Genomic DNA, 12,014 nt, shown 5'->3' with positions numbered 1-12,014 from the left:
CAACAAGGCTTTGAATGAAGTCCCTTTCATGCAAACTGCTTCACGAAGGCCATTGGCCCCCACCCCTACCCCGAGAAACCCTATGAGGCCAGAAGCCGGAATCAACACCCCACAGAGGGTTCAGACAGTTCAGAAAGCTCAGGACTTACGTTTACTGACCTTGGTCAGAATGAAAATGGCCCAGTGACACAAGCAGCAGCCTTCTGTGGAACACCGACAGACCTCCATCACCATGACTAACAGTTATTAAACATTTACAGGTGCTGGTGAAGGTGCTGACGCCTTCTCAGGGGCTCTCTGCCTTTGCGGTAGGTTTCCTGATTGTTATCCCCATTTTTCCCGCGAGGAAATGGATGCTCCTTCACATTAGCCAGAGAGCTTAACTCTGTACCAGGCCTGCTGGACTGTCCTACTAGAGAGCAGGCAGGTTGAAGTCCCCGGCAGCATTCGCCGGGAGGCTGCTCCCGAGGGCCCGTGTCGCCCCCAAACTCCTAAAAACGATGTAAGAAAAGCCAACCCTTGTGTACCCTGAAAGGATTAGGGGTTTTACTCTGGAAAAATGAATTCAGGGCTGTGCTGGGTTATGATCAAGAGGGGGCCCGACGGAGATGGGCGGGCACGACTTCTCAGGGTGTCTGGCCTTGAGGGTACACAGGACCTGGTTTCACCCTCCTCACCCTGAAACCCTAGCACCAAGAGCACACAACACAAAAGACTGTTGTCCTTCTGCCTCAAACAATAGCACGCCTCCTTAGATTACAAAGCACGTTTTATGAGAGAAAGCTGCCACCAGGGGCCACAGCCACGCATCCCACAGAATCCACAGCCTGGGCGAGTGATGGGGCTGCTTCCCGCTTGTTCGATCTCATTTCGAATATTGTTTGAGGATAAGAGGTAATGACGCCACAAGGCCATTAGCTCGCATGATTCATTGGTGGTGACACAGGGGTGTCAAGGAAACGTCTGAAGGCAGGGCCCCGACTCCCACCCTTTTCTTGACACACTTTCCCCCTGAAGGCCCATCGGTGCTTTGCCAGCTCCATCCTGAGGAAGGAACGCTGGTACAACAACATGGGGCAACATGGGGCGACACGCCTCCTTTCAGCCTTAAGTGGCACCTGCCACCAGAGGATTTCCACACGGGACTGCCTCAGGACTCCTGGGTGTCTCAGGAGGGCTCCAGCTTTCCTCCCTCCCCCTTTCTTACCAGAGCCCCATGAGAAAGCGGGACTGTGGGAGAGATGATTGCTCCCCCCTACTGCCTGGGGAGGCGGGGCTGGGAGGGGACAGCAAGATGGGGCCGCTCTGTACAGCTGGTCTGCCACCTCTCGCCACATGTCATCCCTGACGGGGGTGTCCCCTGCTGAGTTCTGTCCTCCTGGACCCGGTTATTCCAGGGATAACTGATCACGGGGGGTGGGGGCGGGGGCTGCAGACTGCTACCTCCTTACACTGGGCACGTATGATCTCTAATTATATTTCAAATGAGGCAAGATGGGGCTGGCGACTTGGGAAGAAGAAGATGTTGGATTGATGTGGCAACCATCCGAGGTAATTATACTGGAGTTCCAGGGTGGTGTGGTTGGGGCTATAAGAAGCTTGGTAAAGCTCTCCCTCAGGGTTTCGTGGAATACCGTGACGCTGGACAGGCTTGTCCGCCTTGAGGAAGTGAGGCAACTTTGGAAGGTCCCATCCATCTCCAGTGTTTCCCTGGTCTCAGCTCAGGATCTGGAAAGTTCTGCTGGGATATAGCCTTTGAGCTTACTTGAGTGAAGTGTGACTTCTTGATGATGGCCAGGTCAGAGGATTTGTTCCACCGAGCTTCGCTTTAAGCCCATTCCCCACTTGAGACTTGGGACTACTTCAGGGATGCTCTGAACGCTGGGCCATGTCCAGGAGGTCAGCCTCAGGAAAGGTGGAGGTTGAATGGAGGGTGGTCCTAAGGAGGTGCTGACTCCACCTCCAGGGGCTTGCAAGAAGAAGGGGTCCTCTGCCTATTTAAAGGGGCCATCTGTTCACAATAGAACAGGTTCCTGCATACAGAGGGCGAAGGGTTAACACCAATTCTTAACCTGGAAAGGCCCGGTGAGCCCCCCAGGAATTCCAGCTATTCATCCATCTGACAAGTTTTTGTTTTCTTTTCTTTTTTTTAAGTCGGCTTCTCAAGGCTGGGCTCAAACCCTGAGATCAAGATGTGAGCTGAGGGGCGCCTGGGTGGCGCAGTCGGTTAAGCGTCCGACTTCAGCCAGGTCACGATCTCGCGGTCAGTGAGTTCGAGCCCCGCGTGGAGCCTGCTTCCGATTCTGTGTCTCCCTCTCTCTCTGACCCTCCCCCGTTCATGCTCTGTCTCTGTCCCAAAAATAAATAAACGTTGAAAAAAAAAAAAAACCAAAAACCAAAAAAAAAAAAAAAGACGTGAGCTGAGATCAAGAGTCAGACGCTTAGCACACGGAGCCATCCCGGTGCCCTCTGCCAAGCTTTTATGGAACACCTACTACATGCAGACCTGTAAGCACATTTGTGACTGCGAGCACTTTCCTGCTCTCATCAGCTTCTTGAAGAGGGACCGCAACTACCCCAAGGCGAAGACCCCTGGGTCTGCCCTAGGGAGGGGCTGGGTCAGATGCACAAGGGAGTGGGTTCAGGTGGGGAGCAGGACACCTTATTCTTTGCTTGCTCAGCATCTGTTCCCTGTTCTATTAGCAGCACCCTCAGTTCCCTTTGGGAGATACAATCAAATCTTTGAAATGATGGTTGTCTGTCACTACAAATGACCCCTTGATGGTAAGTTGTACTCACAGGAACAGAGGGATCTAGTTGGGGTATAACTGGAAAGGTGCTGGACTTGGAGCCCGAAGACCTGGGTTCGAATCCTGTCTCTTCCATTTACTAATAGAGCTATTAGCATGTTATTATAGACCTCTGCCTAGCAGGTTGAGTTAACGTGCTTCAGGGAACAGTGAAACCACCAGTGGTCTGTGCCCCCCCCCACCCCGAGGATCACTCCACGGTTCACATCCTAGGGTGTATCTGTATTAAGACCGGCATCCGCTGGGCAGCCCTCACTTCCATGTGCCACATGCTGGCCGCATCCTATTTTTTCAACCCACTCTCTCTGGCACAGCAGCAATTGCTCCTAAAATCCATCTGTCCTCCCACTTTTCCAGGGCTCCTCACACCTCCCGTGCCTGGTCCTCACTTCCCTCTTTACCCTGCCCGGATTGCACGGGCCGTCATGGCAACCACTCCCTTGCCCACGGCTCGGCTCTCTTGCCCCTCTCTGACTTTATCAGTTTTGCCAGGCAAATCCCCAATCCTGGCCAGACCAATTCTCTGTCCTGAGCCCCAGGATGACGAATTAACACCTTCTCAAACCCTGGAACCAGCACCGCCACCCGCGCTCTTCACTCTGAGCTGATGACATTGCTTCCTGTTTCTCTGGAAAAACAGAAGCCATCAGAAGGAAACTCCCTAAGGCTCCCATCATTTCACCAGTACACTTCACTTCGTCACAGAGACTCTCCCTGCTCCTGTCCAACCCCAACCCTCCACCTGTACACTTGACCCCACACCCTTTGATGCCTTAAGGACTCTCACTACCATTGTCCCTTCTCTCTGTGTCATCAATTTCCTCTCTCTCCTGGATTACTCCTATCAGCATACACATATGGTCTAAAAGCCCCTAGCCTTAAAAAAAAAATCCTCCCTGGATCCCACACCTTTCTCCAGAGTCTGCCCCACTTCTCTGCTCCTTTTACAGCAAGATTCCTTGAAGGAGTTGTCTTGTCTTCGTCTGCTCCCACACTCATGCATCGCTCATACATCACACATCATGCCCAGCTGGGCATTTGTCCCCACCATGCTGTGAAATTGCTCTTGTCAAGGTGGCCAGTGACTGCCACATGACCAATTTCAAAGTCAGTTCTCAGTCCATAGATTAACTGGCCTATCATCAGCATCTGCCGTAGCCAACCAAGCTCCTGCCCTTGAAATGCTTTCTTCTCCAGTTTCCCAGGACCCCACCCCCCACCCCCCATGTCTGCCTCCTACCATGCTGGCCACTCCTATCCTCCTTCCTTGCTTCTGCTCCCCTCTTTGACCTCTGTTCCCTGCATGCTCCAAGGCTCAGCCCTTGGCCCTCTTCTCTTTCCACACTTCCCTTTGGGGATCTCATCTAGACGACTGACTTTAAAAATCATCCACATTTTGCTGGTTCTGAAATATGTATGTCCAGACCTTACCTTCCTGCTGAGTTCAGGATAGTTTGTGGTACCGCCTACCTAGGACACGACCTGGATGTGTCATGGGTGTCTCACAACAAACACGTCCACCACTGAGGTCCTGACTGCCCTCCCAAACCTGCTCCTTCCAGAGTCTCCTCATTTCAGTCGATGACAACTCCATCCTCCTACTAGTTGCTCAGGTCAAAACTTTGGAGTGATTCCTCATTCCTTTTTTTTTTTAACCCCTCAAACCTCACATCCAGTCAGAAAAATCATGTCAACTTCAGAATATGTCTAGAGTCTGAGCACCTCTCATTTCTTTTATTTAAAAAATTATTTTAATGTTTGTGTGTGTGTGTGTGTGTGTGTGAGAGAGAGAGAGAGAGAGCGAGAGAGAATGAATGGGGGAGAGGCAGAGAGAGAAGAGGGAGACACAGAACCTGAAGCAGGCTCCAGGCTCTGAGCTGTCAATACAGAGCAGGAGGCAGGGCTCAAACCCATGAACCGCGAGACCATCACCTGAGCTGAAGTCAGACGCTTGACCGACTGAGCCACCCAGGAGACCCTCCCCGTTTCTACCGACTACTCTGATGCCACATTGCCTCTCTCCTGCTTGATAGAAATAACCTCCCAGCTGGTCTCCCTGCTGCTACCCTGCCCTCCTCTAGTCCCTCCTTCACATAGAGTGAAAGCAGTCCCTCTCACCCAGGGAGGGAAGGATGGGGCCCCACGTGAGCTGGCCCCACACGCCCCTCATGCAGCTCCTTCTGTCCCTCCCCACTGACTGCACTCCCTCCAGCTGGCCTCTGTTCTGTTGCTTGAATAAGCCAGCCAGGCTCCCACCTCTTGGGCTTTGTTCTGGCTCTTCCCTCTTTCTGGAACGCTCTTCCCCCAGATATTGGCATGGTTGCCATCTCACTCTTAGATCTCAGCTCGAACATTCCCTCTTCAGTGAGTCTCCTCCTGACTGTCTACTGTGCAGTAGCAGTCACCTCTACAGCTCCCTATCACATGAAGCTATTTGACTTTTTTTGTTTTAATGTTTATTTATTTTTGAGACAGAGAGAGAGACAGAGTGCGAGCAGGGGAGGGGCCGAGAGAGAGGGAGACACAGAATCTGAAACAGGCTCCAGGCTCTGAGCTGTCGGCACAGAGCCTGACACTGGGCTTGAACCCACGAACTGTGAGATCATGACCTGAGCCGAAGTCGGACGCTTAACTGACTGAGCCACTCAGATGCCCCTAAGCTATTTTACTTTTCATAGCACTCACCACTATCTGAATTAATTTATTTCTTTACATGGGTATTGTCTGTCTTCCCAACCAGAATGAAAGCTGAATGGTGGTGGGAACTTCGTCCTCAGTTGTAGCACTGAGCCTACCACATGGTTGCCAGGGATGCCATGGAAGGTTGTAAAGGTTGTTCACTGCATCAGAGCTCCTGGCTGGGGAGCGGGCGCTGACATCTGGCCTGTTCTCTGCTCTCCATGCACTGGGGGCATCCAGCAAGTTGCCTTCTGCTATTTTGCAGTATGTGCTGTATGGGCTGGTTGTGGCTCTGTGATGGGTGTTCAATAAATATTCATTGAATACATGACTGATGGATGTGCAGACGCTGTCTCCTTCTGTAGGGCTTCACGCAAATTACCTTCTCAGAGCCTTATTTTCATCATCTGTTAAAGGGATAATTAACATCTATCTCATAGTACAGCTATGAGGTTTAAATGAAATAGTTTATTAAAAATCTGGCACAAGTGGGATTTGTGGGAATACCCAGAACAGGCAAATCCACAGAGACAGAAAACAGATTAGTGGCTGCTGCAGGCTGGTGGGATGGGAAAATGAGGAGTGACTACTTAATGGGGTGCCGTTCTGGTGTGATGAGAGTGTTTTACAACTAGATAGCTGTGCTTCCGCAACATTCTGAATGTACTAAATGCCACTGAAGTGTGCCCTGAAAATGACTAAAATGGTGAATGCTTTTCATGGGAATTGGGTTATGTTACACGAATACCTCAATTTAAAAAAGAACCAAGGGCGGGGCGCCTGGGTGGCTCAGTCAGTCGAGTGACCGACTTCGGCTCAGGTCATGATCTCACAGTTTGTGAGTTTGAGGCCCGAGTTGGGACTCTGTGCTGACAGCTCAGAGCCTGGAGCCTGTTTCAGATTCTGTGTCTCCCTCTCTCTCTGCTCCTCCCCTGCTGGTGCTCTGTCGATCTCTCTCTCTCAAAAATAAATAAACATTAAAATAAATAAATAAATAAAAAAGAACCAGCACTGGGACTGGTCGGTCCCAGGTGGGGACTGGTAGGTGTTCAATGATTATCTTTTGGATCCTAGGATTTCCTGGATTCAAAGTCAAAGCAAGAGCCCAAACCTTCCTTGGCCCCTCACTGCCCCATCCGGGGTAATAATCACTTTCCTCTCATTCATTCATTTCAGAAGCATTTATTACTGCCCTTTTAGACTTTGGGGATGTGGAGAGGAACAGGACGGACACAGACCGACCCCGTGTTTACTGGTTCCTAGGGAGGTTGGGGGCACGGTGGGTCCTAGGAATAGAGAACAGTTCGGACTGGAGCTGGGTAGGGAACAGACAAGGCAGGAGAGTTCGGAAGGGGCCAAGGGCAGTAGGACTTCAACTCCGTGCTAAGATATTCAAGGTCCTGCATGAACTGACCTTCACCTTCCAGGCTCCGTTCTACCATGCTGCACTTGCAAACCCCTGACTGTAGCCCTTGCTCTGGCTGTGCCCTGTGGGTCCCTGTGAATTCTTGTGCCTGCATGGTTTAACTCGTCCTCGTAACACTTTCTCCTTTAAATATTTACTGAGAACTGCCCTGTGCCAGGTGCAGGGAACCCAGAGATGTCAAAACCTGGCTCCGCTTTCACTCTACAAAAAGAAGAGGCAGCACAGGGGGTGCTCAGGACAAGAAGGTGGGGCTTGCAGGGGGGAGGCGGTGCTAGTCTGGGAGGACTGGGAGCTCACCGAAGGTGACTCTTGAGCTGGGTTTATTTATTTATTTATTTTTATTTTTAATTTTTATAAGTGTTTATTTTTGAGAGAGAGAGACAGAACACGAGCTGGGGAGGGGCAGAGAGAGAAGGAGGCACAGAATCTGAAGCAGGCTCCCAGCTGTCAGCGCAGAGCCCCGACGTGGGGCGGGGGCGCTCGAACCCACAGAGCAATGAGATCATGACCTGAGCTGAAGTCCAACACTTAACCGACTGAGCCACCCAGGCGCCCCATTGAGCTCGGTCTTAAATGACAAGGAGGCACTAGGCCTGGGGAGGAGGAGTAAAAAGGGAGAGGTTGAGGCTCTCTGAACTCCCAGTATCCTCTGAGATCCAGATGAAGGCTGGACGGATGGCTCCATCCCGGTAAACACTCTCGCACACAAGAACTCCCCAAGGGCACAGATACACTCCCCATTTACCTCCAAGGGCACAGATACACTCCCCATTTACCTCCACACCCCTCTATCCGCCCCCCCCCCCATCCTCCCCTCAACTCCTGCACAGGCTCACACACATTTTTGCAGGCAACTTTGAGCGTCCTTGGTCCCCGCGGCTTTGCCAGGGAAGAATTCCCACCTCCTCCCCTCCACTTCCGGCCCACAGTCTTCCCAGGCCTGCAAATCTTCCTCTTCCAACTCTGGACTTTGTACCCGTCACGGGAAATTCACTAGCTTATCAGGGCCGTCAGCCTGGGCAGTTGCCTGCTGAGGTGTCTGCTCGCCCGCCCGTTCTAGGGCCCGCAGGACCCCTCTCTGGATCCCAGCTGCACCAACACCCCTCCCCTCCCCCCACTTTCTGCACCCGGCGCTGGGGGTGCAGGTGGGGCGTGGGCCAGAAGGTTCACTGCAAAAGCTTGGGGTGAAGTGCAATTAGTCGTCCTGATTGGAGGCGTTGCCTGCAGCCCAGCCCTCCGCCCTCCCTGCGGATTCAGCCCCGCCTGCCGGCTGCGTCCCCAGGTGAGTCAGGTGGTGGCTTTGGCCCACCCACCTGTTCTGGTTCTGCCCGCCCCAGCCGGAAGCTTCATCCAAGGACTGTGCACAGTTCCTACAGGTGGGGAGCAGAAGGGGAAGACCTTGGGGGGCCTGGGAGGGGGATCCCACAGATTCCTGAGGGCTCCTGGGAGCAGAAAAGGAACCACAAAATCAGAGTGGGGTGTGTGTATCTGTGAGATCAGAGGGTGTGTGTTTGTCGGTGGAAGAGATGTGGGGGTAGGGTGACAGCCCGTGTCCTTGGGAAGAATTCACAGGGACAGAGCAGGCAGGAGAAGGAGTAGGGTTAAATCTTACAGACCTCAAAGTGAATACAATTCACTTCCAGTTAACAAAATCTTATTTTGCGGGGATCCAGTGCCTAGCGTGGGGCCCAGAGTAGGCATCCAATGAGTGAATGAGTGCTTTAGCTCTCCTTTCTTTACAAAAAAAAAAAAAAAAAAAGTTTATTTATTTATTTTGAGGGTGGGGGAGGAGGAGAGAGAGGGGGAGAGAGAGGGAGAAAGAGAATCCCAAGCAGCCTCTGCACTGTCAGCGCGGAGCTTGTTGAGAGATTATGACCTGAACTGAAATCAAGACGGAGTTACCCAGGCGGCCTTAGCTCTCCTAATACCCCGCTTCACTCTCCAGCTCGCCCATACTCACCTCTCACCCAGACTGAGCTGCTGAGCACCAAGCTGTCTGCCAGAGCCCGGGCACATTTTAATCGGCTCGGTCCTTGCCCCCGGGCAGCTGCCCATCCAGTAACTGGCCAATCCTGATGGGTGGTTGACTGGGTAGGCCAGTGAAGGGGTCATCCGAGGGGTCAAGGGACAATCTCATAGGCAAGTGTGGTTTGGTTTGGCCTTGGGGGATGGGGAACTCAAAATACCGAGGAGGGGTGTCTGGGAAACAAGAGAGTGGGTGAGGTGGGAGGTGTGTGTGGGTGGAGCATGGTGGGGGGGGTGGGGACTGTGGAGAAGACAACATCGGCTGCAGGGCCGTTTGCTAGATTGTGCAGCCTTGAAGAACATGCCGAAGAATCTGTGTATAGCCCCGAGGGCCTGGGGAGCTCTGGAAGGATTTTTAAGCGGGAGAGTGATGGGATCAGATTTGGGCTTTAGGTCCACCACTCTGGGAAGTGGACTAGAGGTGGGGAAAGACGGGATGGCGGGGGGGCATTGTAAGAGTCAAGGTACAAGATGAAGGTGGCTTGGACTGGGGCAGTGGCTGGGTGCAGAGGAGGGACAGAGCCATTCCGGAGATACTTAGTTCCAGGAAGAACTGATGGGGCTTGGTGACAGGTTGGAGGTGAGGAGGGAGGGTATCATTAAGATATCAGCATTAAAGAATATATGGCAGGTACTCCCCTAAACCAGATGCTTCTCTCCTAGGTGCTTTCCTAGCCTGGATCCTCCTCCCCAGGTACTCCTCTGATTGAGGTGGTCCACCCGCAATAATCTCCAGTCCTAGCTGTTCCTCTGACAGGTACTTCCCCAAGTACTCCTCAGACTCGGGTGTTGCTCCTCCAGACATTCCTCTGACTCAGCTGCTCCTCCTACAGGTATTCCCATGCCTAGATGGTCTTCTTCCAGATACTCCCTTAATTCAGGTTCTCCTCCCTAGCCCTAGTGGTTCTTACCTAGGTAATTTCCTGATCCAGATGATCTGCATTTGGCTACTCGCTGAAACTGCTTCCCTCTGGGCAGAGGTGGATGGACAAGGGATGTGTCTGAAGAGCTGAGGGTCAAGGTGGGGTGGCAGGGGCTCCTGCCTGAGGAGGAGAGGGGCCCCCTGCCTGGGTAGGGACAGGCACCGTCCTCCACGTGTGGTCTCTACTTTTGTTCATTAGCTCTCAGCCATTGCTGTTGTCTGGCCCCTGGGAGCCAGAACTGCCTCTGTCCCATCTTCCCAACCTCGGCCTGTCAGGCAGTGTAGCAGATTGGGCTCTGGGCCCCGGTGTCAGAGACCTGGGTTCAAGTCCCGGGACTTTTGTCCGAGTTGGTTCACCCCTCTGGGCCTCCGAGTCCTCATCTACAGAGAGAGGATAATGTTTATACCCACCTTACAGTGTTCTGTGAGGACATCCCGCCCGGTGCCTGAATCATACGTAGTGCTTAGCGAGTTCCAGCATGGACTTATTTGTTTCAGCTGCTTTCTGAGCTGGACCCTACAGTCTTCCCTTACAAACAGCCAATTTCCAGGTGCTCAGCTCCTCTTTCGTGCACAATCGGTTATGGTTAATTGTCCAGTGCCCAGAGTTGGTGCAGCGCCCTAACATGGCTGTGAGTCTGCCCTGGAATGTGTACCTGTGGCCCCCCACGACACCTGCACGTGGTGTACATGTTCTAGGACTCTGTGCTCCAGGGCTGCCTGGCATCTGGGGCATCTCCTCGGAGCTACGGCTCTTCTGGCAGAAGCTGAGGCTCACCGGTGTCTCCAGGCCCCTTCATGAGTGAGGCAAACCAAAGTGAGTGAATGGTAAGGGGGTTGGGAGAAGGACCCTGTCCCCACACCTTTCGGGCTCCCCAGGGAACCCATCTGGGGCCCCATGCATAATGCTGTCCCTTTCTCTGCAGCCACTGTGGGGCCCTCAGAGCTCTCCACGGCATCAGCCATCTCCCCTGGGCTGGGCACTGGGGCCCGGGCATGGCCTGTGCTGGTGGGCGTCGTGCTGGGGGCTGTGGTCCTCTCTCTCCTCATCGCGCTTGCTGCCAAGTGCCACCTCTGCCGCAAATACCGTGCCAGCTACCAGCACCGCCCGCTGCCCGGGACCGGGAAGGGTGTCTGTCCGGAGGTGGGCGAAGAAGATGACGATGGCTTCATCGAGGACAATTACATTCAGCCTGGGGCCGGCGGGCTGGGGACAGAGGGCGGCAGGGACCACTTTTCCTTCTGAGCCCCCATCTTTGGTCACCCCCCACCCATACCTGACAGCTGAAGGATAGTGGATACCACAGGGAGACCGTGAGCCTCAGGGACGGAGGTGTCTAGGGCGCAAGGGCTCACCAGGGGTAGAGCAGTCCTCCCTTCCCTGACACTGCTGCTGCTCGAGTGACAAACTTTCTCTTGCTCAATCACCCTCGATGACTCCCTGCTGTTCTCAGGACAGCTACCAAGGGCCGGGCTAGGGAAATAAGGCCTCTGTCACCCTCTTGGTTCCCTTTCTTGCCTTTCCCAACACCACTCCCTACTAAAGTAATTATTTGTTTTTCCTTCTCTCCTACATGGTGTTTCTCCATGCACTTTTTGGTCACACTCTCTCCCCGGCCTATACTGCCCTTCTGTTCTTGCCAATCCTCCGTGACTGTGATGAAAGTCCCTGGTCCATCGACTCCCTGTAGCCCGTCTACCTGCCAGCATTTCAAATGAGCCCGATGAGAACATTTTAGCAGGTGCCAAGCAGTGTGCCAACTTTCTTGTTGAAAATTTTCCCTATCAATAAAGTGAGTCATCTAAACGGTTACAGTATATTACACTTTCCACGGGTATTAATAAATATATTTTCATTTTAAACAAAAGTAAAAAGGAGTCCCTGCTTCTCAGTTTTCCTGAGTTGGAACCTGTGCATAAAAGCATTCCTTCTCATAGCTGGATAGAACTGCTCGGATGTCCCCTCCTCCGGGGGACGCCTTTTGTGAGCCCCTCCGTCTCATAACACCCCGTGAGTTTCTCTACTATTCTCTTGTCATGGTTTATATTATTTTATATTTTATTTTATTTTATTTTATTTTATTTTATTTTATTTTATCTTTTTTATTTATTATTCTTTTTGCCACGGTTTATTTTAATCTGTATTGCAATT

General features: G+C 52.5%; 1 protein-coding gene across 3 annotated transcripts; it reads left to right on the top strand.

The window, feature by feature from the left end:
• Positions 1 to 7,944: 7,944 nt before the first annotated feature.
• On the top strand, positions 7,945 to 11,725 carry CC1H1orf210 (chromosome C1 C1orf210 homolog). 3 transcript variants are annotated; one of them, XM_030325109.1, is made up of 4 exons: positions 7,945 to 8,197; positions 9,604 to 9,773; positions 10,562 to 10,679; positions 10,789 to 11,725. In XM_030325109.1, the coding sequence occupies exons 3-4, from the start codon at positions 10,661 to 10,663 to the stop codon at positions 11,106 to 11,108; spliced, it is 339 nt and encodes a 112-aa protein (XP_030180969.1). In that variant the 5' UTR covers positions 7,945 to 8,197; positions 9,604 to 9,773; positions 10,562 to 10,660; the 3' UTR covers positions 11,109 to 11,725. The 3 variants fall into 3 exon arrangements, with proteins under 3 accessions (XP_030180969.1, XP_030180968.1, XP_030180967.1); XM_030325108.1 differs by lacking the exon at positions 7,945 to 8,197 and adding an exon at positions 8,213 to 8,291 and having other exon boundaries at positions 9,604 to 9,697; XM_030325107.1 differs by lacking the exon at positions 7,945 to 8,197 and adding an exon at positions 8,213 to 8,291.
• The last annotated feature ends 289 nt before the right edge of the window (positions 11,726 to 12,014 follow it).

Source organism: Lynx canadensis, chromosome C1, assembly GCF_007474595.2.
Source record: "Lynx canadensis isolate LIC74 chromosome C1, mLynCan4.pri.v2, whole genome shotgun sequence".
Lineage (NCBI taxonomy): Eukaryota > Metazoa > Chordata > Mammalia > Carnivora > Felidae > Lynx > Lynx canadensis.
This window is presented reverse-complemented; position numbering and strand designations above follow the sequence as displayed.